At 43.8% G+C, this 26,782-nt stretch overlaps 1 protein-coding gene across 1 annotated transcript; it reads left to right on the top strand.

Annotated features, from left to right (window-relative positions):
- Positions 1 to 5,347: 5,347 nt before the first annotated feature.
- LOC130530065 (sodium-driven chloride bicarbonate exchanger-like) lies at positions 5,348 to 26,235 on the top strand. Its single transcript, XM_057040939.1, has 33 exons — positions 5,348 to 6,127; positions 6,288 to 6,442; positions 6,589 to 6,710; positions 6,938 to 7,096; positions 7,421 to 7,482; positions 7,942 to 8,756; positions 9,116 to 9,138; positions 10,947 to 10,998; positions 12,147 to 12,211; positions 14,435 to 14,516; positions 15,375 to 15,530; positions 15,615 to 15,753; positions 16,071 to 16,231; positions 16,366 to 16,551; positions 17,772 to 17,860; positions 19,007 to 19,164; positions 19,708 to 19,795; positions 20,045 to 20,191; positions 20,271 to 20,374; positions 21,172 to 21,346; positions 21,432 to 21,565; positions 21,760 to 22,005; positions 22,141 to 22,246; positions 22,666 to 22,827; positions 23,047 to 23,160; positions 23,245 to 23,406; positions 23,476 to 23,727; positions 23,863 to 23,931; positions 24,542 to 24,715; positions 24,841 to 24,960; positions 25,036 to 25,103; positions 25,177 to 25,282; positions 25,513 to 26,235. The coding sequence occupies exons 1-32, from the start codon at positions 5,436 to 5,438 to the stop codon at positions 25,250 to 25,252; spliced, it is 5,313 nt and encodes a 1,770-aa protein (XP_056896919.1). The 5' UTR covers positions 5,348 to 5,435; the 3' UTR covers positions 25,253 to 25,282; positions 25,513 to 26,235.
- The last annotated feature ends 547 nt before the right edge of the window (positions 26,236 to 26,782 follow it).

The following is a 26,782-nucleotide window of genomic DNA, read 5'->3' on the forward strand; positions in this document are numbered from 1 at the left end:
AAAGGGCTCAAACTCTTTGAACGAAGGTGTGGTAACAGGGTGCAAATTTGAAAGCAAATTCGCTCCCTGTTAAAGCTCACAGAGCCTCTAATGACAACACTGCCGCTGTTTTGCACTTGCGGGACTAATTTTCATGTTTTCACTCACGTTTGTGTGAAACGTTCTTTGGCCATTGTGTAATCGTTTTCCTTGTTTTCTTCTTAATAATCCACGCACGGTCCCCACGTTGTCCCGGCGTACTGCACACATTCCGGACACTTCAAGCGTGTTTCAGGATGCTCTTGGAGATGTCTCAGGTCAGGGGTGCTGGGCCACAGTTAGAGGCAGCAGCAGGACAGCAGCCAATAGTTCACACTTGTTGGAGCGTATCGCGAGGCTGTGAAGACGGATTTTCTGTTATATTATCCGGTTCTGTCCATTTCCCATCTTCGCTGCGGTGTGAAATTTTGGCACCGTGTGATATATTCCTTTTCAGAGGCGTTTGTGAATTTTACAGTGCTCGTATCGTTTGTGAGGCTCGTGCGGACTAAACATTTGTGGCAAAGACAGGAACCCGATTTATTTCGTTTTTCTGCCGTTTGTTTCTGGTGAAGTTTATCCAGGAACGCCTTCAACGTGTTTGTTTTTTGGGGGTTTTTTCTGATGCCCTGGACCTGAGTGGAAGAGATATATGGCAAATTATGTCACTTTTATTTTTCCTCTCAACTTGGAACACAGTTCTCCTCCCTGTAGAATTCAGAACTGATCATTAACCTTTTCTTTAGTTCCTTCCCTTGCCTGGTCACATTTCCTGTCTATTTGGTTCCTGGCCCCATATGCCACTTTCCTATTTCCTGCCTGCAGACAGCAGGGAGTAGCTCTATTATCACCTTCCTAGAGCTGTCTTTGAATGTGAGAGGCAATTCCATTTCACTCAGCCATAGGGAGGAGGAGGGCAAAGAGGAGGAGGAGGATGAAGAAGCAAAAAAAAGAAAAGCAGCACAAAGCCGAACACACATAAATTGGTGTAGGGTTCCTTGTACAGTTGAAAGTGAGATTATTTGCCTTTGTGGACATATCCTACTCAGATTTAGGGGTCATCTAATGCTCCTCTGTGCAGGTTTCTAGGGTTAATTGCTCCTTGAGGTCAAGTAAACTCCATTTAGAGGCCTTCTTTTGAAATATTAACAAACTGAAAGCAGCTATATTACACTGCTGTGAAGCTGCGCTAAACACATCAGCGGCGTCTGCATTGCTTCCACTCTCGACTGCGCTCCCTCCATTTTGCAGCATTTTACTCAAAGCCTGGGTTATTTTTGGGCCCTACCAAGTTGTCGTTCCAGCTTTTATCGGCGTTTGGTTCATCGCAGCCTCCGACAATATTGCTCCGGGATAAATTAAACATGAGCTACGTGGAGTGATAATCTGCGGGCCTCTCTTTTCACACCGCATTCCCAATGAGCTGCGTGTTGGCCTGGTGTTGTTGCCTGTGATTTTAATGAAGAATATTCTTGTAACACGACAGTCGCCTGTTTGATCCTGTTCTCCCCCAAATATATTTTCTCCTAATAGAAGAAGTCTAGTTTCTTTTGAGGCAGCTGTGCTGCTTCTCTCTCTCTCCCCCTCTCTTTGTCTCTCTCTCTCTCTCTCTCTCTCTCTCTATCGCAACTCATTGTGGATTAATTACAGGTGTTTTACAAATTGGATCTGGTTTTCAGAATTGTTGTTTGGCGCATTTTCATCTCTATTCTGTATAAACAGAGCAAAACAGCCTCAGAAATATCCAAAGCTCACTCCACTGGAACCTTCCATTATCTATTGTTCAGGTTTCGACTGATGGCACTCGGATGAAACCTCAGAGGACTCTCAGAGGAGCAAGTGCCCACTTCATGGCTTCTTTTAAAATGGAACTGATGTTTAATAAATAATTTCAGAGTCACAAACATCCACCTCACAATCACAGCAGTTCAATGATATTCATTTGGCATAAGTCAGTTTCATTTCTGCGTGCTTTTCATCAGGAAATGGCTTAAAAAGTAGAGTTAGTCTGAATTTTTCATGCTGTGGGCTTACTGGGGCTGGTGGCCACGTTCTTCACTTGCACACATCTGACAGTGCATGGCAGCAGAAATAACAAAATGGTCACAAACCCCAACTGCACTCCACGGGTCACACAGCCTCGTTAAAATTTAAAGAGACCAGCATCAAACCAAACACTTGATAACAGGTCAGAAGCAGGTGATAAAAGAAGTTTTCATAGCGACATTAGCCCTTTTGCTAACTTTGTGACATTAGATCCTGAACATTTGTTGGGCCAAATAATCGGGAAATGTCGGATTTCATGTTTCTTGCGCGTAAATTTGTATTTTGGCTGTTTACTCGTAAAAAAGAACAGTTCTGCTCTTATGTTTTAGAAGATCCCAGTATAGTTGTGTGGGAAACTGTGCCAGCATTCTACCGCAGGATTGTTATATGGAACATCTTGGTTAGCAGAAAAATAATTCAAAACGACGTCAGAGGATTCATGTTTTGCCCTGAAACAGGCAGCAATGTGACCTTGCAAACGGCATCCAGCAGAAGATAGAGGCACATTCAAGGCAGAGCTGCTTTTATCTGGACCAGATGAAGCTCTGGTATGAATAGTTGTTTTGCACAAATCATCTGTCAATGCTGCTATCAGCACTCAAATTTCCAGTTAGCATGATTAGCTGTCCTGAGGTTAATTTGCCGGGTGCTTTGTGGTAAGGAAAAAAAAAATCACGGCTGGGGCTGGCCTGGCTCGGCGACCCTTAAAGGGCATCAATAATGAGCAGGTGGAGGAGTGCACTTCTGCCAGGACGCGTGTCTCTGTGTGTCCAGGGACGGCTACTAATAAGGGTTTAAAAGCCACAACTGTCCACTCCACCCCTTAGCAGGCCTCCAGCTGTCTGCTCTGTCACAGGGCACCCTGATTCCCTGTGACAGAGCAGATCACTGATGGCAGGAAACCACAGGGGGCGATAGTTATGGTAACATGGCAAAAGAGCACTTCTGAACCAACCTGCCCCATTAATTAAAGACTTGAGGAAAATATTAGTTCTGCCTCCTTTTTTATTAAATGGCAGAAGCAAGAAAGAAGGAAGGAATAGTTTGATTTATTGATGGAAATCGCAATGACATGTGGCAAACAACATATAAATAACTTAAAGGCCATCTTAAATGCATTCCCATGAAATTTTTAGTGCCGCTGTAATATAAGCCACTACCTGTCATGAATCCCAAATAACCTTGGCTCTATCCTCTTAGTCCAGCCCAGTGTGCCTCATTCCTTATTACTGGCCTGACAAGGAAATGTTTACCCATCCGACAAGAGACAAGCCATTTCATAGTCGGAAAAAGCAATTTCACCTGACTGGAGTAGCACACTATGTCCCCATATCCTTGCTGGCTATAATTTTGTTGTCATTTTGTGTGCTGTGATCATATCATTGAAGTGACAGTGCTGGGCATTAGGTAAAGTCCCTAAGCTGGTGCTCACTTTCAGGCTTTTTCTCCCCTTGTCATTCACATTGATTAGATTAGACCCAGGTGGCGAGCGCGTTTCTTTGGCACAACAGTAAACATGGCGAGAGCGTGGAGTAAAACCCCATCTTTGATGTAAAACGGCTCATAAAAGTCCAGAAGTGCTTTTGTGAAATTGTGGTTTTGATCTGATTTTTTGAAATGATACTTTTGCTTTTTGCTGCAAATCTGCATTGTTTGGATTCTTTTTAAACCACGTTGGAGTGAAAATTTCAGTATTTTTTTGCAGAATACTGGGATGTGGGGCTCCATCAGAGGGGGTTTATGCAACGTTAGTGGCAGAGCTCCTAACCTGCGCTACCCTGGTCCCCCCCAGGGACATGGCTGGCCACAAGCATAACAAATTAGCCCCTCTCCTCTTTGGTTCTGTCCGCGGTCACTGGCTGAGCCAATAGAAAGGGGGGTTTAGGATGAAAAACAGGCAGCGGAACACCTGGGGGAGCACACCGAGTTTCTGCATGGGTGTTCAACAATTGGTTTGTTCAATCGGAGAGTTAAAAACATGCTCGCTGTGCTTATTATAGATCTGTGATGAAGTGAACCTTAATCCTGTAATGAGGAGAGCAGAAATCAGCTTTTCTCAGGCGCAGACAAGCCTGTGCTTGTATGATTCACAGGAATAGATTGCTGGACCCTATAACCTCATTATAATGACCCCTCTTGTTTGCTGTAGATGGGTGTTCATTACAAATACCAGACAAACAGCTGAAAAAGGCCTTGACTCGCCTTCTTAATCATTTATCTAGTGCAGAATAATAAGAGAGGTGATGTTTAATCCACAGGGTGCTGATAAAGGACCTTAATCTGTGGCTGTGTATGTTATGTTTGGAGTGTGTGGTCCTGAGAGAACATTTTTAATGCAAAACTTTTTCAAAAGTCCCATTAAACGCATAATCCAGCACTTTAACTTTAATACCAGTGGTGAAAATAATGTTAAATTATCACATTTCTTTGTGTCGTTTTAATCAAAAAATGCCCGTGTTTTTCTGGGGCACTAAAAATCAGCACCACTTACTATTTATCACAGGAAGCCTTGGAAAAAAAAGGATGGATGGATTTATTAAACTGTGCCGCGAAATGCACTTTTAGCCAGTTTGATGTAAAACACCGTCAATTTTGCAGCGCCGCTAAATTGTCACCATCAAAGTTATTTGTTTTGTTTTTTTTAAATCGTATTTTGCTCTGCAGAACCTCCCCTTTCAGTTTAAGAGGCGCAGTCACCTCAGCAGCTCTGTTATCAGCCCGCCGGCTCGTAACTTTAAGGCATGAAATATTAACCAGCACCGCGGCTCATAAACACATCTTCAGTGGGACGCCGTGATTTCACGCCATATCACAAACATTTTAAGGCATCAGATGCTCTGGTTGTCATGGGCTGTCATTTTTGGCGTGTTAATAATATATCTTGGCTTCCGCGGCAGACATCCTTTGGCACTCATGGCGCATAAATAGGTAAATAACGGCGGTAAATAGGTAAATAACGCGGCTGACTTGAGGGTCCGCTCTCTGCAAGCAGGTAAAGGTTTTTATCTTTTTAAGTGTTTTTCATGATGACAAATATTAAAGAGTATGCATCCATATGTTTTAATCAAAAATAGACACGTGTGACACATAAACAAATCACATTTGCTCAGCAGCGCTCCACAGATTGTCCTAATTAAGAGCTGTCTAATTAAATTACAGCCTCCAACCGTCCAATGACAGGCCTCGTTTCATTAGCGCAGCGCAGAGAGGGACGGATAGAAAATGCTTCCTGGTTGCAAGATGGTATTGGCTAATTTGCTGCTTTCGATACTTCGAGTGATTGCAAAGCGCGTTCATAGAGTTAGATTAAGAAGGGCGTGCACAACAGCTTGTGATATATGTTGAAACTAGTGGTGGCGTCTTATTAAGCTATGCAGGTCGAGAGCTGCGTCTCGCCCGCGAGTGATCTGTCCAAGAAATTTATGAATGTGGGCAGTGGCTTTGAGGGCTCCGATGGACCAGAGCTTCCGTTGGAGGATCATCCTATTATATGTGCAAGTGACAACCTGGAGAGAAGTTCACCCCTGAAAAAAAACTCCAGGGAGATGACGAATCAGTCAGAGGCAGACAATTTTCCCGACTCTAAGGACGCATCAGGGGACGTCCAGAGGGGCAAACTCTCTCCTGATCTTCACGGAGTCTCTGACATCCGTCATAATTTCGATGGATCTGCAGGAGAAAGGTGCATTTTTTCTCCGTCTACTCAGCCGCACTCAGTCTCAGCAGCTCCCAGTGCCATGTTTCCATACCCGAGCCAGCATGGACCAGCGCACCCGGCTTTCTCTATCGGGAGTCCGAGTCGCTACATGGCCCACCACCCGGTCATATCTAACGGAGCTTACAACAGCCTTTTGACCAACACTTCTCCTCAAGGCTACCCGGCGGCGGGCTACCCTTACGCGCAACAGTATGGACACACGTACCAAGGAGGGGCTTTTTACCAGTTCTCGACCGCGCAGGCAGGGCTGGTTCCGGGGAAAGCGCAGGTGTATCTGTGCAACAGGGCCCTTTGGCTAAAGTTCCACAGGCATCAAACAGAAATGATCATCACAAAGCAAGGACGGTAAGTGCCTGCCGACTTTTCTGGAGACGCCACCGCGTCCCTCTAAATACACTTTAGCGTCGAGTCGTTTTCACCAGCGAAATAAAAGACAACTTGGAATTTAAACCATTTTTGCCTGATGGTTATTTTTTATTTTTAAATGTCCTCATTTTCCCCACAGACGGATGTTTCCATTTTTAAGCTTCAACATTTCTGGCCTTGACCCAACTGCCCATTACAATATATTTGTGGATGTAATACTTGCTGACCCAAATCACTGGCGGTTTCAAGGAGGCAAGTGGGTGCCATGCGGGAAGGCAGACACCAATGTCATAGGTGCGATATTACATTCTCTTTTTTAAAATTCCGATTTAAGGTTACCTGTTTTTTTTAAATAATAATTTTAATTATAATATATAATCTACGCTATATACATTAATTGTAAAGGTTTCTTTATATTTGTCGGTTCAATCTTATTTTAGGAAACAGGGTTTACATGCACCCGGATTCGCCAAACACCGGTGCGCACTGGATGCGTCAAGAAATCTCGTTTGGAAAGCTTAAACTCACAAACAACAAAGGTGCCTCCAACAACACGGGGCAGGTACGCAACAGCATGCCAGCTGCTTCAGGAACAACATGTTCTGATTATTAATGTGATGAAATTCCAGCCGAGTCTTCCTCAGTTTAGTAACTCGTTTGCGCCCAAAATGGTGTATTTGCGGCACACAGAAGATCAGATGGAATTAGAGGAGTGTAGCATTTGCATTGTTCGACCGTTCCAAACTTTGCTGCTGAGTTTCTGACGCGCGTCTTTGCTCGGCTCTCCAGATGGTGGTTCTTCAGTCTCTCCACAAGTACCAGCCTCGGCTCCATGTGGTGGAAGTGAACGAAGATGGGACAGAGGACACCAGCCAACCAGGACGAGTCCAGACTTTCACCTTCACAGAGACGCAATTCGTCGCCGTCACAGCCTATCAGAACACCGACGTACGGATATTTCTTATTTGGCCTCGGCGGCTACAGCACGCACGTCCATTTCACGCACGTTCATTTTTATTGAGCTCGTTTTCACAATAGGCCTGTACAATTTTATCTAAAATGTCCCGTACTTTTCCCACGAAGCTGAGAGATGTGTAATTTGAAAGCAAAAAGTATAAATTGAAGATTTTCTCTGGCAATATTTTACATAGAAATCGCGTTTATCTCTTAAAACTAAGTTTAATTTTTTTTTTTAAAAAAGCACGTGATCAGCCAGCAGTCTGTATCCTGCAAACTCGATAATTCATGATTAATTAATGACTTTCTTCACAGATTACGCAATTAAAAATCGACCACAATCCGTTTGCCAAAGGATTTCGGGACAACTATGACACGTAAGATTTATTAATTTTTTTCAAACATTTTTTTTGTATTTACGCTTCTGTAATAAAAATGTCTAAACGAAGGTTTTTCATTTTTACTTGTTTTTTTAGGCAAAAATGTTCCACCTGCAGTCTTAACATTAATCTTTCTGCACATAGGCCGATTTCATATTTTGAAACGTAAAATTAAATAAAAAATACGTAAGCACAGATCAAAATTTAAGATTTTTTTTTAACTTTACGAGAATATTTTTGTTTCGATTCCTCTTCCCCTCAATGTAAAATGAAACACCCAAACTTTTCTAAGACTGTGTGAGGGGTTTACGTTGACTAACGCCATGTGCACACGCATGAAGCAGAAGGCCTGTTTGGCTGAATGGTTCTGACCCCAAAGTCTTTGTTTCCGGAGAGTCTGTCAGAACTGAGTGACTGAATTGTTTCTGTGTTTTTCCCTTCCCTTGTTTTTTGCAGTGTCTACACAGGCTGCGACATCGACCGCCTAACTCCATCTCCGGGTGACTCTCCTCGTTCACAGATCGTGCCGGGTGCGAGATACGCCATGCCTAGCTCTTTCCTGCAGGACCAATTTGTCAGCACTTATGCCAAATCTCGCTTTCACCCTGGCATGGGGACTGGTCCTGGCACGGAGCGCAGCGTCCCACTCGGCAACAGCTTGCTATCCCCGCAGCAAAGCGAGGAGCCCACTGTTGACACCCCCCCGCAGCGATGGTTTGTCACCCCTGCCAACAACCGACTGGACTTCGCAGCCTCGGCATACGACGCCGCTGATTTCGCCGGTAACGCGGCCACCTTGTTGTCCTACGCAGCGGCCGGAGTGAAGGCTCTTCCTCTGTCGACCGCAGGCTGCTCCAACCGCCCTCTTGGCTATTACGCAGACCCGTCGGGCTGGGGAGGACGCACGCCGCCGCAGTACTGTGGCGTGAACAGCAAATCCGGTTCGGTCTTTTCCTGCTGGCCTTCCAACTCCATCGGAGGCAGAGCCGGCACCAGCTACCTGGCCGAGGAGGGGGACTCCATCCCGGCAGAGAGGTCACCCATTGGCGGCTCCGAGGAGAACAAAGCCAAAGACGTAGCGTCAGAGTCGAACTGGATAAAGACGCCGTCCTCCATTAAATCCATAGATTCAAGCGACTCTGGAATCTTTGAACAGGCCAAACGGAGAAGGATCTCCCCCACGCCGACCCCAGTATCTGAGACAATGTCCCCGTTAAAGTCTGAGCTGCTGTCCCCGAGAGAATGTGAGAAAAACTGCACGAAAGACATCAGTTATTACAATTTCTATACTCACAGTTAGAAATCTATCTATCTATCTATCTATCTATCTATCTATCTATCTATCTATCTATCTCTATCTATCTATCTATCTATCTATCTATCTATCTATCTATCTATCTATCTATCTATCTATCTATCTATCGTTGATAAAACATGTAATTTTTCCAACTCGTCGTAGTTGGAGTTTCCACGGAGCTCAGTAAAAAGACTGCAGTTATAAATATAATGTACATAATATTGGTGATGGTGATCGTTTGTTCACTAGTGGTGTTTGAAATAAATCTCCTATCTTTAGTAGCCCAAACTGTTTATGAAAGATATAACCAGTCCATTAAATGTTCTTGTGTAGCACATATACTGGCAGCAGGCGGAGTTCGTATTTTGTACTTAAAAGTGTAGGCTACTAAAAGTTAATGACGTGACATCGATTCCTGACACCTGTACAAGTTGAATCATGTTGGTAAATGTAGACGTAGGGTCTATTTTCTTTTATTTACTTCCGTCGCCTATTTTTGTTTTTCATAATTTGTATGCTGCGTTGTTGTGGAAAATCTCTGTATATGTTGTAATGTGATGGAAACGAAATAAATAATGTTAGAATGATGATAAAAGAGATTCTTTAGCGCAGTGATGGCATGTGGTTAGAACAAAGAAAGTGTCCGTGAACGCATCACGAATAGCTCTTCTCCCCCTATAAAAAAAGAAAGAAAATCAGGCCCAGTCAACAGGGACTATTTCATATAGCGTAAGAATTAAAATTAAAATTAAAAATGATATTCAATGAGGATTATCCGGGAATCTGCCGGTATTCTGTTTGATAAATCCGGAAATTGCACAAGATCGTACTCTACATCTTTAAAGAGTCATAAACAAAGGTTAAATGAAACAAAGGTTTAAGAGCAGCCGCTGCACTACGAATAACAAAGCATTAAGAATTAATACATCGATCTCTTAAGTGTATCAAAGTGATTTTGGGGTTTTCATAAATATGTGACGACACGCCAACGGCTGCGTTAACTTTTCCATTTAATAGTGGGTTTTTGTTGGAAGAAAGCAAATTTTAGTGTGAAGGACACACTCGCAAGTCACACGTGTGTGCATGTGAGTGTGTGTTTCTGTGTGTGAGAGAGGGAGACGGAGAGCGAAACCTTCCATGGATTAACAGCAGATGGCGATAACTGAATGCGGCACCGTGTGCAAACCAGCTTCTCATTACTTGGTTGTTGTTTTTAATGATGGGCAATGAGAAAAATCAGAACACGTCTTATTTTATTCCACGTTAATATCACCAGATTCAGGTTATTCTCAACTCACCGATTTTTGTGTTAATGTGTCATCTCGATGTTGCTGTTTGCCTCTGGAATCCACAGTTTACACCCACACCAGATGGCGATACTTTACTATTATTACAGCATCTCACACACACACACACACACACACACACACACACACACACACACACACACACACAACACAACACACACACACACACACATCACTTTTGTTCGGTTTAGTAAATTCAGGAGCTTAACCAGCCTGTCACCAAACCAGGTCGTTCAAGTAAAAGTTAAACCATAAAACCTCATCAGAGCCACGTCTCTGCACCGCTTCCGCACCGTGGTTACATGTCTGCATGCACACACACTCGTTTTTTATACATTTGTTAAAATAGTGACTTAAATGAGTCATTTGAAGGGTTGCTGGAGAATCACATGACCAGGAGACAGAAAACGCAAAATAATTAAAAGAGAATAAAATGTAACATTCGGCTTAGTCTGGTTTAGGAAATTATTGTTTCAAATGTGTTTCAAGAGTAAATAACATAAAATATCTGGTTGTTTCATGAAGATCTGTGTGTTGTGCTTCGCTTCTCTCCATGTCTAAATATTGGGGACATTATTACATCCTCCAGAACATTTTTTTTACGCGGTACAAAACGATTGTTTAGCGGATTAAATTTCAATCTCCGCACCTCCGCGTCTAAAATGAAGATTAATAATGACGCAGCCGCGTCATTGCAGAGACGCATTAAGGACAATACAGGGCGCAAACGCGCTGCTGGCCGACCATGATCATAGCCGTGACTGACTGCTGCGGGTCCGCTCAGTTACGGCTGCGCCTTGTGGGACCAGACGCAGTCCAAGTCTCCATTTCTCCATTTGTGCAGGAACCGCTGGCAGGAAGATGGACACAGCGGAGCGAGGAGCTCAGTCAGAGCCGCTGTTGCCCACGGTAAGAGCACACATCCCCGGGGACAAATATTTACTTATGTGGATTAATATTTAAAGAAGGCTCTTCATCCAGACTGTCATGTGTAATCTAAGTGACATGCGGCACCCGGGGACTAATGGAGACATTTAAAAGTTGACATTAAAAGAAATGCGCCAAACTGCCCAGGCCTGTTTCTGCAGAGAAAACATAAAAGTAAAGTTACTGAGGAACTTACAACTCCACTGAAGAAGAGTGAAAACAGATTAAGATGTATTTTCTGAACAGATACTGGCACAATTTTGCTCATTTGAATCTTCGATGTGCTGTTGCGTTATTTATTATTCCATGCTTTCCTATTACCATATGTCTTATTAATATAGGCATTTTGAATAACAGTATCCTTTATTGGGTATAAAAATGGAACTTAATGCTTTGCAGTCTCAACAAACCCAGCTTCACATTGACTCAACAGTAATGAGGGCTCTCAGAAGAGATCTCTGGTGTTTTTGCTATCATCCATTTGCTTTTTTTCCACTTAGCAGCCGGTTTTACTGTTGATGGCTGAGCTTTTAAAGTCTTTCTGAGAACCACATGATGTCAAAATGAAAAACTGCAAACTGACCTTAAAAGTCAGGGAACATTGAAAAAAAACAAAAAACTAAAAATATCATTTTAGTGTTAATCTTCATCTAATCCCAAGAAGAAAATATCTCAGCTTGAAAGTGTTTAAAGCTAAATACTGCAGCTGTAAAATGTTGAACCAGTTATCTTTTTTTTTTCTTTTTCCTAACTTTTAGGTGAATTCCAATTTCGGGTCATCTGTCGGACGCAGGAGTTTGGTGAGTCACACCACTTGGACAAATGGATCAGACGTGCCGTGACCTTTGGCTAATCGTGGCCTTAACAGAGAGAAACAGATCGCGTGGGATCCGTCGGGCTTGAGCGGCGTTGACATGCTGCCGGGCAACAGTGATGATGTCACAGCATTAATCTCAGCAGGAGAGAGTGCTGTGGTTCTGTCGATAGGAGCTCAATCACAAATTACAGTTGTCTGACACAACAGAAGGGCATCGGAGGCTGGCAGGCATGGTGTGAGCGGGGCAGCAGGAGTTTGCAGCGCAGAGCTTTTGGGATTGTGTCGCACTCTGACTAAAGTGATTCCAAAGCAGAGGACACAGAGGGAGAGCTCATGTATTCGGAAAAACTGGAGGCTCCGTGGCTTTTTGAACATCAGGTAGGGCATGAGATCCTCACTGCATTAGAATGGCGGTGCTGGTGGTGGTGGTGGTGGTGGTGGTGTGGAGTTTCTGACTGGAATGATTCTTCATTTGCGCCTGTAGCAAAGGTCAAGGCAATTTTCACGTCGGGAATCCTGCTTTAATTCCGCCGAGCTGATGACTGATCCATCTTATGGAGATGGACATGGACCAAAATCGAGAGATCAAGGCTGTGAAATGCCTCTGTGAGCTTCTACAAAATGTTCAACTAACGTGTCCATGTGCAAGATGCTGAAGTTAACTGAAGAAACATGTCGGGATTTCGGTGCCACACGAAAGCCTGTGTGCAGTTAAGTGATACTGCTGCCACCGATGCTTCCAAAATTGCCACCGCCATCTGTAGGGATATGTTCCACATCCTGTGAAACCACTTCGGCTGCCTGCTCTGCCAGTGCAGTTTTTTAAAATATGGTTACTGATGAGTGAATGGTAAATGCTGTGTCCAAAATCTCCTGCTGGTAAATGAAGGAAAATTTCACGGACTAAGCTGGACGAACACACGTTTTCAGACGGCTTCGTGCAGGATTGCTAGCGTTGCTCACACTGAGCGACTACTGTCAGGGGGGAATCTCAGAATAGGAGCTCAGCTCCACAACGCGGGCTCTTTTCCTGCTTATACAAAGTACTTATTCTCAATATTCTGTTTCAAATTGGTGCACTCATTACTTTATCTTCTTTTTTCCTGTTTCTGTGGTATAAGACAAAATGGTTATCGCAAAAATCTGCTATAATCTTTGTTGCCGACATCAGATGACGTCAGCAATCCAGACTATACTGAACTATCCAGGTTATAGAGAGCTGTGAACCTCGTTACAACAGGGATCAGGCTCTCATCAACACCTCACACCTTCTCGTGCACGTGCACGCTTATATCAGAGTAAAATCTATATCGGGTAGGATTCGAGTGTATTGTGCTTTGCTGATGATGATGATGACGACGATGACGATGATGATGATGATGATGATGATGATGATGATCTCTGCCAGAAAGCAGAAAGAGCTACAAATCCAGGGATTCCAGAAGGTTGTGTGACTACATGTCGAGCCTTCACCCATGAGACTGGCAGGATAAGAGCTGGTCTGTGTTGGGACATTCTTAAAACAAATTTTTGGACCGTTGGAGGATTGAGGTATTTCTGGGTTAGGTCTTAATGCTGGTGATAACGATCCTCCATTTATTGGTCTGAAATGCATGTGACCATAACCCTCTAGAGGGATGAGGAATAAAGGTTTCTCTACAGAGAAAAACCAGGCAGCATCTCGGTGACAGAGTCAACCAGAACCATGGAAGGGCTCATTGTCCCACACGTCTGGAGTTCTGTGATTCACCTGACTTGATCTTTACAGGTGTTGTCTTTACAGGAACACACAACTGTTTAGTGTCCACTGTCCATTGTCAGTTATAGGTTTTCTATATACATTTTAGCTGGCACTGAATAGATCGGAGGAGGACTCTAGGATCTATTCCATTAGCACAATTTGCAGTTGTGCCAATGGAATGAAAAGTGATCCCCGATTTGACGCACACGTCGACAACACTGTAAGCTGTTTAACTGAATTTACATAAACAGTAGAAAAACAGAAAAATAAATAAACCCGTCAAGGCAATTTTTCAAAAATGGACAGTTTGGTTGAGCAGCTTCAGCATGGAAACCGTTGATGAGGCTTAAATCCTGTATATCAGCAGGCAGATTAGCAACATGCCTCTCCAGCGCATGTGGCCAGCCAGCTGTGAGCAGCTGTGCCTTTAATTATCATCCTGCCATGATGGTCAACTGGGGGTCAAGGTGGCACAGCTGATGTCGAGCAAGATTCCGAGAAAAAGGCGTGTTCTGAACCAGTCCTTTTTCAGAAGTTTTGTTTCTTTTTCTTGTTGTGGCTGCCTGAACTTACAGGAAATGAATTTTACTCATCCAGACAGTCGTGAAGGCGGCGCAGCACACGGTTGTAAAGATTCAATCAATGTTTGCAGCAACAGCCTCAATTTCTGCATAATTTTCACAAAACTATATAGCATATTTATCGCCCACTTAATACTCTGTAAAAACCTTGAGGAACCTCATGATGGAGCCCCCTGGATGCTACTCCTGCGCTCTAATCTGCTCCTGCTGGTGTGATGAATGATGGATGAGGAGTGATGAACCTAAATGTCAATAACAGCTCTTAATTTGTCACTACAGAGGAATGATGACGAGGCCGTTGTGGACAGGAGAGGTACACGATGCCAGCAGGGCACCAACTTTGAGCAGGAGGATCTTGAAGGTACGTGGAGAAATCAGACCAGGCTGTTCCAGCAGATGATCGTACTCCCAACAGCTTTGGAAACAGTGTGGGAGGTTAAAAAAAGAGTGGGTGAGCGAGTTAGCATCAATGGTTTCAATCAAATGATGTGATTCATTAGTGCAAATGAAAGGTGTACCCGTTATGTCCCCATGTAAAATAATGAAGCTGTAGAGCCTGACGGGAGCATTTGGACACAGCTGCAGAGCTCAGGCAGCGCCGGGGTTACATCTGTGCACTGTCTACTGAGCTGTGGGGGCCGGGTGTATAAATGCACACACAGAACGCTGCAACAAACTCAAACGCTTAAAAGAGCTGATGCATCGATTATGAGTCAGGACGCACAAATACACACAGGCTGAAACAGTTACACTCCCAACATAACTAGGATATGTTCACTGTGCGCCTGCAATATTTTAATATACATGCATTAATGCAAATAGATCAAGCAGATGGCACCACTCTAATTTTACTGCAGTGATGTAATAAATGACCAAAGATTGGAGGTATTTTTACACTAATGTGATTGTGTTTCATCCACATAATGTAAACAGGATGCACAGAAATATATAATAAATAATACACAGCTTAATGGAGTAACACAATATCAGTTAAACCCTGATGAGTGAACTCACACTGATTATGTAAAGCTCCTGAAAGCACACAGACATGTACACACACTGAAAACACATGGAACACACACACACACACACACACACACACACACACACACACACACACACACACACACACACACACACACACACACACACACACACACACACACACACACACACACACACTGCACTGATGTGTTCTAACCAACAAACATGTCTCCAGGCCACAGGACTCTCTATATTGGTGTTCATGTCCCCCTGGGCAGTACAAAGAGGCGCCGCAGCCACCGAAAACACCGTCACCATGGAAACAAGTACAGAAGGAGGAGCAGTGATCGGACTCCAACCCTGGTGGAGGGTAGAGAGTCTCCAGTTTATGGTATAGCTGAGTTTTTAAGCACTTTGGACGTTTAAGACCAGCATTTAAGCCTGGAACGTGCCGTCCTATCGTCTGCGTCCACAGACACTCCCTCGCAGAGAGTGCAGTTCCTGCTGGGCGCTGAAGATGACGATGAGGAGCATATCCCTCATGACCTTTTCACAGAGATGGATGAAATCTGTGTTCGAGATGGGGAGGATTCAGAGTGGAGGGAAAGCGCCAGGTACAGTTAGCCAGACAACGACCTGGCACCCCCACACAGACCCGTCATACCATTACTCTGATTGAATGGAGCAGAAATTCCCATGATCCCACTCCTGCTAATGAAATATATGTCCATGTGTGGGAAACGTGCAGTCCCATTCCAGTAAGTAGTTGAAACCCATGGCTGTAATTGCAAGGAAGATCATTTTCTGCTCATTTCTTGCCTCTTTACAAGAAATTAGCACGCCCAAGTGTTGGTGATACAGCAAGAACAGATGGCCGACCAGTTTGTCGTCTATCGGCCTCTGCTGACTGGCACTCAATCTCCTGTTACAGGTGGCTGAAGTTCGAGGAGGATGTTGAGGATGGAGGCGAGCGATGGAGCAAACCGTATGTGGCCACGCTGTCATTGCACAGCCTGTTTGAGCTGCGGAGCTGCATCTTCAGCGGCACCGTGCTGCTGGACATGAGGGCCAATACTATCGAAGAGATAGCAGGTGATGGTTTTAATGATCTTTGAAAGAGTTTGAATTTAAGGAAAAATAAAGCCTTTGCCTTGCCATTTTGATGTGAACATCTTGTTTTTGTGACAACATTTGGACCCATGCCATCTGCCAAATTTCTACTTTAGACATGGTCTTGGACCACCAGGAGATATACTCACCCATTGGAAACGAGCTGAGAAAGAAGGTGCGAGAAACGTTGCTGAAACACCATCATCACCAGAACCAGAAGAAGCTGGCGAATCGTCTGCCGATTGTCCGTTCCATTGCTGACATGGGTCGGCGTGCCTCAGAGCTCCACCTGGACAAAAATGGTGAAGAACCCAAACACCACTAGCATATTAATCAACAATGACACCAAACTCAGCTTTAGGACCATCTGACAGGCTTCAAAATATGTCAAATGAAACCAGAGGAGGCACACCTCTGCTTATTTAACATCTATGCATGATTCTTAAGATATGAGACACCCACTGCCCTTCTATTGGCCTAAAAGACCAAAGAGAGATCCTGTAGCTGTCCTTCCCTGACCTTACATCTGACGAACAAGGAAGCAAATGTTAGCTTGCCCCTTCATTTACCTATACATGACGTTAAAGTCAATGATGACACGCCTATGCCCCGCATATAGCAAATATACTCGCATAAAAAGAAGTCTCGACCGTAAAGAACTTAATCCTGCTTTTCCACGTGCATATATGTAACGTCTGAAGCTGGAGAAACACAAATGTATTACGGTGAATGTGCTTTTATATGTGCTCATGGTATAAATAATGGAACCTTTCTGAGCTTACCTTTCCATAAGCGATAAACAAGCATGTGCCATTCCATTATGTTTCATTTACCATTATGGCACTAATAGTCTTTAACTGGTTTGGAACCAGTGCTTTCATCTGCTGGATTGTGAAATCTGGTTTGTATTAAAATGTAGTTAATTAATATTTGTGGAATATGTGCATGTGTCTGAGTCATCTGGTCATAATATTTGTATTTTGGATTTCTGATGAATCCAGCACCTGCCATCTGCCCGCCCAGCTGCCGCTGCCCCACTGCAGTCAGCAGGTGCTGTTTTATACAATATGTGACTCCTTTACCAGCTTACGCTTAAATAACATATTGCTAAGAAAATCCCATAAGTGACGTTGTTGCTGACAAAACTCTGAATGACTTTATTTATTTATTTATTTACCTTGTTAAGGTTCTTCAGCTGAAACATTAGAAGACCGAACTACACACCTGAACCCCAGCGAAGGAGATGCTAGTTTTGTATATGTTCCAGGACCAGAGGCTAACTAGGCTAACAGTAGCTCACAGGCTAGATCAGAATTCCATTCGTGATTCGATGCTCCTCTCTGACCATGAGCATCTGCCCCTGAGAGCCCTAATCCCTGGTGATATGTTGGAGTCAGATATGTTTGTTCCTAGCTGAAACTGATGTATGAAGTGTAGAGCTGGAAGGAGCTGAGGAGTGATGGAAATGTTTGTATCTGGTCTCCTTCCGTTGATCGTGTTCTCTCTTTTGTGGATCATCCAGATCAGATGACATCCTCCCAGTCCCAGTTGGCGGGTCCAGAGGGGAAAGCGGAGCAGAGCAAAGACAACAGTTTTGTGGACTTTAGTAAGGTAAAGCCGTGTAGGCCGATGACCTCCAACCTTCAAAGGCTGAATGAGCTTTCATTTTGGGAAATTTCACATTTAATAAATATGTTTGCATGAGTAAATATTAATATTTGATTACCATTATTTTAGGACACAAGGATCATCAGATGTAACCAAATATTAAATATAAGAAGTGTTTTCTCTCTCTATTGCAATGAAAATGTTGTATACTCATCTTATATGCAATAGTATTGGAATTACAAGTATGTGCAGGCACCCACCCACACCCACACACACACACACACACACACACACACACACACACACACACACACACACACATGCACGCACAGAGTGACTGTTTAACAGGCTTGTAACCCAAATTCCGGTACATCCCTTTCTCCTGCAGTCATCTACTATAGTCAGGGATTAGGATTATGACCATTATATGAGTCCTTCAGTGCCAATAATGAGCACACACAGCAAAGACAAAGATAAAATCTCCTGGCACAAATATCTGCGGGTTCACCCTCCTGCTGAGGCCAGTATATAAAGCGTCTCATGTGTTGTGTCTCATCACAGAATAATCTGAGAACCTCTAAAAAGCAACAAATCCCATATCTTTGAGTGTGTGTGTGTGTGTGTGTGTGAGATGTTTTGCGTGATATTAAAAATGTTCCTCCCGGGTGGATCCAGCCTCAGAGATGGAGGACCACATGTGGAACAGGCAACACTCCAGTCATCTCTTGTCACATCATTAACGCTGAAAACGTCCGACAGTCCAAAACCTTCCGCATCAGCGAGCAGTTGAGATCCAGCAGCTTTTCGTGCTTCTAGGCTTCATATTGGAGGAAAATGCAACCTGTCATCTGATTTACATCTGGATCTGGTCAAACTAACGTCGAAATTTCAGAGTTCGTCACATGTGACGTTAAATCGGAGCGTCGCGACTGTATTTAGAGAAGATCCAGTAATGCCTCTTTTTTATTCCAGGTTTAATGTGGGGATTAAGGGCAAAATAATGATTCATTTATTGACAGATTTCAGTCGTGACATAACGTGGCTGGTTCTAACTTTTCATAATGTGCTTTCAAGTTAAAGCAGCTTTGACCTGACGGAGCCAGAGAGCATTATGGGGGATATTTTAAACGATCAGTGCTTTCCTTCCAGATAGATCTTCACTTCATGAAAAAGATCCCGGCCGGGGCGGAGGCCTGCAACGTCTTAGTGGGAGAGGCGGACTTTCTGAACAGGCCCATGGTGGCGTTTGTCCGCCTGTCGCCGGCGGTTCTTCTCAGCGGTCTGGCAGAAGTCCCCATCACCACCAGGTATGTGGCAGATTCTAAATATAGTCGGGATTACGGTGGTGAAAACCTGGAAACTGGACTGCTATACTTTGGTCAAGTATATTTTATTCCATGTTCAGTGGTGGCCAGGACTATTAGAACCTCTGAATAGAGGAATATTTACATTTTCTTGCCTCTGAAACATGTTTCATGTAGTTTCTTTCTGCCTCCAGTGGATTAATGTTTATTTTAATGCCCAATTCACGGAGAAAAAAGGGAGACCTCTCCAGCGTCCTAATCCTTTTTGGCCACGGTTCATTTCAAATCTGAGTCATCAATGCATCATTTGCCTAATTTGTCATTTCGCTATGTTATTATGAAATGCATCTGTTACTATTACATAGTAATAGTGCTTATTTAACAAACTTCGCAACCCAACAACCTCAATTGACCTTTGACCTTAATCCAAATGCTGTATGAATGGAACGTATACTGATGCATATGTGACAATTTTAGTTGATTAGAGAACATTTGTCATTATATTTATTATCTGTCTTTATTTGAACCAAACCTTTTTGATTCCAGGTTTCTGTTCCTCCTCCTTGGGCCTTCGGGCAGGGGCCCTCAGTATCATGAAATTGGCAGATCCATGGCGACGCTGATGACAGATGAGGTAACAAATGTACTTGATGGTTTTCACTTTGCTCTTCATGATGCTCCGCTGTCTTAAAGGCCGATCCACTGTTGCTTGGTTGTGCAGGCGCGTTGCATAAATTCACAGGTTAGCACAAAGTGACAAATCTCTGAAGTGGCGGGACATTTCACAGCATGAGACGCGGCTCCAAGTTTTTATGACAATCGTTTGATTAGTCAGCCATTACTCTCTACGGGAGTTGAGCCTCTTTCATCTATCTATCTTCAGGTTTTCCACGATGTCGCTTACAAAGCGAAAGACCGCAACGATCTAATTGCCGGGATCGATGAATTCCTGGACCAAGTGACCGTCCTTCCTCCGGGAGAGTGGGACCCATCCATACGTATAGAACCTCCAAAGAACGTGCCGTCACAGGTGGGTCCGAGCCCGGCAGCTGAGCTGTTAGACCTCAGAACCAGAAGAACTTAACTGCTGTTGATTGTTTGTTCAATAGGAGAAGAGGAAGAAAAGTAACCTTTTACCTAACGGATTAGTGGAGGGTGAGGAAGAAGAGGAGCCTGGTGGCCACGGTGGTCCAGAACTTCAACGCACTGGCAGGTGTGGAGTCAAGAACCTGCACAGCTCTGTCAGATCACCACATTTAGCGTTAGAGCTACAAAACCTCAACCAAATAGTGTCTTTGCTCCTCTCCTGCCAACAAAACCGCTTTGACCCACCAGAACAGGGTCTGGGCACCTCTGAGGGTGTCCTGGAGTGTTTAGAATCAAGATGGGATGTTGTTAGATGTAAAAGCTCCAAAGTGATGCATCAATACTTTTTAATTTCTCTTGTCAGAGGTTTGAATGTTTGCCGGTTGTCTGGTCTGTTAAACACACAAGTTTAATTACAACCCGGAATATTGAAAGAAATGATCACAAGGTGCTGCTCGACTGGGTCTGCGGTTAGTCACAAAGCAGTTTCCATGGAAACGTGCTGCCTCAATATCTCTATTTACGGTGATGAGATTTTTTCAGTATTATATAATATTCAGATGAAAACAATAATTCTGAAGGTAGAAACTAAGTTCAGTTGTTTAAAATTAAATGACTCAGTTTGTAATGTGATTTTTTTTACAGTTTTGTGATGTGATTTTGGTTCTCTCAGGTACTTCAGCCTCCTCCCACAGACTATATTTTGATCTACTGGGGTTGTGTGTCTAATGGTGTGTGTGTGTGTGTGTGTCCTGTGTCAGCCTGGTAACCTGTCCAGGTTTGTGTGGTTCTGCTTGTTGCCCAGCAACTCCTGAACTCCTTGTGGCCCAGACTGGGATAATCTCGCCTTTGACAGATTAGAGCTAAATAGTCCGTGCACGGATGCAGCACGTGTGGCAAACGTCTTCCTGTGTGTATTGGCAGGTGGTTCGGTGGACTGTTTCTGGACATCAAGAGGAAGTTTCCCCACTACCTGTCGGACTACACTGACGCCTGTAACCTTCAGTGTGTGGCCTCGTTCCTCTTCCTCTACTGCGCCTGCATGTCTCCCGTCATCACCTTCGGCGGATTGCTGGGCGAGGCCACGGAGGGCCGCATCGTAAATCCTTCCCCGTCCTGTTGTAGACATTCCGAAGCGGTGGGACAGTTTTAAAGGTAACGCTGTGTGTCTTCTTGTTCGCCAGAGTGCCATAGAGTCGCTGTTTGGAGCCTCCCTGACCGGAATAGCATATTCCCTGTTCGCCGGGCAGCCTCTCACCATCCTGGGCAGCACTGGACCCGTGCTCGTGTTTGAGAAGATACTGTTCAAGTTCTGCAAGTAGGTTCTTGATTTTTGCGTTGTGATGTGTTTGATTAGCTTAATCTGAGACATGAATGAAGCGTCTCTGGCACATCCGGTCCCCTGTAGCACATTCCTCACCCTCTCATTGCTTACATTGTAATGATGGCTTCCATTCAACAACCAGAATGTGATGCAGTTTTAATTGTTCCTTCTTGTCTCTCATAACTCAGAGAATACGGCTTGTCCTACCTGTCACTGAGGACCTGCATCGGTCTGTGGACAGCTTTCCTCTGCATCCTGCTGGTGGCCACCGATGCTAGCTCCCTGGTGTGTTACATCACGCGATTCACGGAGGAAGCCTTTGCCTCGCTCATCTGTATCATTTTCATCTACGAGGCCTTGGAGAAGCTGATCTACCTGGACAAGTACTACCCCTTCAACAGGAACAACAACCTGGACAAGCTCACCACGTACTCGTATGCAGGCCGTTCTCGCACAATAACCTACTGTTCAGTGCGGGGATAATCGCTGTGGACAGTTCATTTCTTCGAGGTAAATCCCTGCAAACTGAGGGATTACCGGGTCACCCAGATGTTCATGTGTTTCCGCAGATGTTCGTGCTTTGAGCCTTCTGATCCCACCAATGGAACCCTGAAGTACTGGGAGATGAACAATGTCACAGTCTCTGAAATCTACTGGGAAGCACTGGAGGTCAAGGTATTATCTACTCTATTCTTTCTTTCTTTCTTTCTTTCTTTCTTTCTTTCTTCTTCTTTCTTTCTTTCTTCTTTCTTCTTTCTTCTTTCTTTCTTCTTTCTTTCTTTCTTTCTTTCTTTCTTTCTTTCTTTCTTTCTTTCTTTCTTCTTTCTTTCTTTCAGTCTTCTATTGTCACGGTCACAAACCAGCTTTTATATCATAGAATTAAAAAGTCGCTGTTGAAAAAGATGCACGTCCCACCTTAAAGTGGCACGCGCTCCCAGATGGAGGAAGATGGACAGCAGAGATTAAGGCCATGCGGGTTGGATTACATTGGATTACCCACTGCAAATCATGATAAAAGCAAGGTTTTGGGCTGACACTGATGCTCACCCTTTGATTTTGCTATATTGCTAATTACTTGCCAAATGATTCTGCAGGACTGTGTTGAAAAGCGTGGGGAGTTTGTCGGCAGCGCGTGCGGTCCCAAGGGCCCCTACGTCCCCGACGTCCTCTTCTGGTGTGTCATTCTTTTCTTTTCCACGGTTATCATGTCGGCCTTTCTCAAGGGGTTCAAGTTCAGTAATTACTTTCCCACAAAGGTACCAGTGGTCATTTATTACGTCACAATCTATTGTATTGATTAAACAAACTTTTTTTTATCATACTTTGTAATGTGCTGCTCTCTAGTGGTCAAAACTATGAATTTCAACTTTTATGTCAAACATTTGCGGAGTGACTAGTGCTTGATTCTACATCGGGTCACATGCATGTTTCATTTTAATAAAAGAAGAAAATCAAGTTTTTCTTTGTTTTATTAGGTGAGGTCCGTCATCAGTGACTTTGCTGTTTTCTTCACCATCGTTACCATGGTTTTAGTCGACTATTCTTTAGGGATTCCCTCTCCAAAACTAAAGGTTCCCAGTGTTTTTAAGGTGAACTGTGGAAGCAAAAAAAAGCTTGGCTGTCGTTATTCTTAAACAGGCTTCAAGTCATGTGTTCTTTCTGTTTGCAACCAGCCAACCAGAGATGACCGGGGCTGGTTCATCAACCCGCTGGGGCCCAACCCCTGGTGGACTGCGGTGATCACCGTGGTCCCAGCTCTGCTCTGCACCATCCTCATTTTCATGGACCAGCAGATCACAGCTGTCATCATCAACAGGAAGGAGCACAAACTCAAAGTAAAGCCCGTTCCCGTGCTGCCTTTGCTGTAACTATGCTGTCACTAACTGGTTCTGTGGTCCATTCAGAAAGGCTGTGGGTACCACCTGGATCTGTTCATGGTGGGGCTCATGCTGGGTGTGTGCTCTTTAATGGGCTTGCCTTGGTTTGTAGCAGCCACCGTCCTCTCCATCACCCACGTCAACAGCCTGAAGCTCGAATCGGAGTGTTCTGCTCCTGGGGAGCAGCCCAAGTTTCTGGGAATCAGAGAGCAGCGGCTCACAGGCCTCATGATCTTCACCCTTATGGGCTCCTCAGTCTTCATGACCTCTGTGCTGCAGGTCAGACTGATGGTGTTTAGTAGGCCGAGTTACCTGGTGACCACCGGGGTTAAACCGGATGAGCATTCTCTTTATAATAAGCATCAAACAGCAAGTTTTATCTGCTAACAGTGATACTTGTTTGCGATTCCTCAGTTCATTCCGATGCCAGTGCTGTATGGAGTCTTCCTGTACATGGGGGCGTCATCTCTCAAAGGCATTCAGGTAAAATCTATTACATTAGTCATCTTTTGTTCCCCCACAAATTGGCAAATAAAGAAATGTACATTCCTCACTCTGACTTCAGGCACTTAGTCTTGTTCTTAAACTTTTGTTGAGTGAACGCTGAGATGAGACAGACATTTGGTCTGCATGCTGAAGTTTTAAATTTATAGACACTCTGGATCTGTGCAGCTTTGAAATTCTCACTAAGCCATGGTAGGGAATCGCTCCATATTGTCTGGCTGCCCAGATTAAAAGTGTTAATTGGCCTCTTGTGAGTTTCTAGTATTTACAGAACACCTAAGACTGTTTTTTAATTGCCTTGTTTCTCCCCACATTCTTCATTTTGCTGGCTTTATTTGTCGTCTTTGAAAATTGTATTTAATTTAAAACAAACAAAAAAACATTTAAAAAATGTGGCACAGATTAAAATGAGAACCAAAATATTAAAATGTCAAAAAAGATACAGTTTTTTTAGGCTGTTCTTGATGTGATGCAGTAATACGTCAGTGTAGTTTCCCCGCTTACTGCTTTTCTGTTGTTTTTCTGTTCATCGCCCCCATGTGGAGGGAAAAGGTCAGTAACCATGTGCTTGTTGATTTATCTTCTCCAGTTCTTCGACCGTCTCACACTTTTCGGCATGCCAGCCAAGCACCAGCCAGACTTCATCTACCTGCGACACGTGCCCCTGAGGAAGGTGCACCTCTTCACCATCATCCAGCTCAGCTGTTTGATTCTACTCTGGATCATCAAGACCTCCAGAGCCGCCATCGTCTTTCCCATGATGGTAAATAAACATGCTAATTCTCCCATCTGCATTCCTGTCACAAATACAGGTATAGAAATGTAATGATGATGAGGATGATGATTAAGATGATGATGATGGTGGTGGCCTGTGTGCTGTTTCTGCAGGTTTTGGCTCTGGTGTTCATCAGAAAGCTGCTGGACTGCATCTTTACTAAGAGAGAGCTGAGCTGGCTGGACGACCTCATGCCGGAGAGCAAGAAGAAGAAGCTGGAGGATGCTGAAGAGGTGACGTCGCTCACAGTGGAAACATCACTTCCTCACATAGACGTGAGCTCCCACTAACTGTGTCTCACTCTGCAGGAGGAGGGGCAGAGCATGACGGGGGAGGATGAGGACGGAGGGGTGCAAGTGCCATTAGAGGGCTACAAGTGAGTTTCCTTTGTGAAACAGTTTGACTCGCTCGCTTCAGCTCTAACATCCATACGAATCGTCTACTCGCAGAGGCATTCCCATCATCAACATCACGGACGAGATGTCAAAAGGGTCATTTGGGAACACTTGGAACGCCAACGGTTGAGGGAAAGGGTCAAGTCCTCAGAAGTCGAAGGTCAGACTTTGACCTTGACTTGTTTATTCCAGAACAAGATGGTGCTCTGTTAGAGGAAACTCCCCTGATATCTACAGGAAACAGTCGCGTTGTGCTTCCAACGCAGAGGAAACATACACACATGAGCTTCAGAAGCATTGCCAATATTCGTTATATGTTTGCGATGATATCCTGAAATATATACGTACATCTGCTGCTAGTAACACTCTGGTCTCTCTTTTTTGATGCAGCTCAGTCACAACGCTGGCGCCCACGCTGCTGGTTGTAAGAACACGGAGGTGGAGGACAACATCCCCGGTCTCGGTCTCTGTAAACTCTCCTAAAGAAATGTCCATTTCCCTCTTGTCCCTCAGACCTGTGTTATCTGGTACGTCAGTAAAACCTGCTGTGATCATTTTCTATCCCCGAATAATCTTCCTCTTTCATTTTTCTGCCGACTTTAGAGCTTTGTTTTTATTTAATACATGATAGCTTTATTTGTTCCACATAATTTCTTCCTAGATAAGCATTTAATGTATGTGATGAAAATACAGGGTTAACCTAGGTGGTAATTACAGACTATAGATGCGAAAGGGGTATGGAAATCATACCAAAACTGACGGGGAAATCCTAATTTATTTATTTATTTATTTATTTATTGTAAAAGCAATGCATAAACCAACACGTTTATCTCTTTTGTTATATGAGAGCATGTATGAGAGCTTAAATATTTATATTTATTGTGGAATGAAATGAGATGATATTTTAACTGGTTTTGGTGTTCATATATACATTTATGCAATATACTGTAGACTATATAGACTAGACCCAGGTTTTGTCACACATCCAAACAGCACAAAACATTCTAGCAGCCACATTTTGAGTGAATCGTGTTGAAATGGTTTTTAAAAGATTTGTACTTCATTATCACTTTTATAGTGTTATTTGAAGATAAATAAAGTTGAATGAAATCACTTGCTCGTTTTTGTTATAAATGTAGTCCAATATGAATCGCGCACGAAGCTTTTGGTTAAATCATCCATTAAAATAAATGTTCTAATATATATTAGTGTGTGTGTGTATGTGTTTATGTAAATATGTTTACATATATAATTTTATTTTTTTACGGGTCTTTGCCATCAACTTTAATTTAGCACAACTCGATATAAGAAGGAGCTTTTGTGACCACATTTGTCCATATTTGGTGTCAGTAGCAAACAGAATCATTCATCCACATTTGAAATCACATTCCAGATGAGTTGGGAGCTGATTAGACAGCTGCACACACGGTGACACCAGAGAAACATACATTACCAGTGTTGCGGATCCTAAGTGTCCGATTTGTCCCCTGGAGAGACTCCATCCCAAAATAAACTGAAGTAGGCAGAGGTTCCTGCAACCAGCAGATGGTGTGACGCGCTGCAGATGACAGCTCGGAGAGGCGGCACATCCCAAAGCGTGTCAAGACGCTGGCTCATGTGAATTGCTGCTTGGTCTCGGTGCCAGGAGGACTGGCGGGCC

This window comes from Takifugu flavidus, chromosome 1, assembly GCF_003711565.1.
Source record: "Takifugu flavidus isolate HTHZ2018 chromosome 1, ASM371156v2, whole genome shotgun sequence".
NCBI lineage: Eukaryota > Metazoa > Chordata > Actinopteri > Tetraodontiformes > Tetraodontidae > Takifugu > Takifugu flavidus.

Excerpts from the sequence above, each read along its gene's own strand:
- LOC130530065 (XM_057040939.1), top strand. The coding sequence starts at position 5,436 with ATGCAGGTCGAGAGCTGCGTCTCGCCCGCGAGTGATCTGTCCAAGAAA. Across the intron at positions 14,517-15,374 it reads TGAGCAGGAGGATCTTGAAG|GCCACAGGACTCTCTATATT; the intron begins GTACGTGGAGAA and ends ACATGTCTCCAG. Across the intron at positions 22,006-22,140 it reads GACAAGCTCACCACGTACTC|ATGTTCGTGCTTTGAGCCTT; the intron begins GTATGCAGGCCG and ends GTGTTTCCGCAG.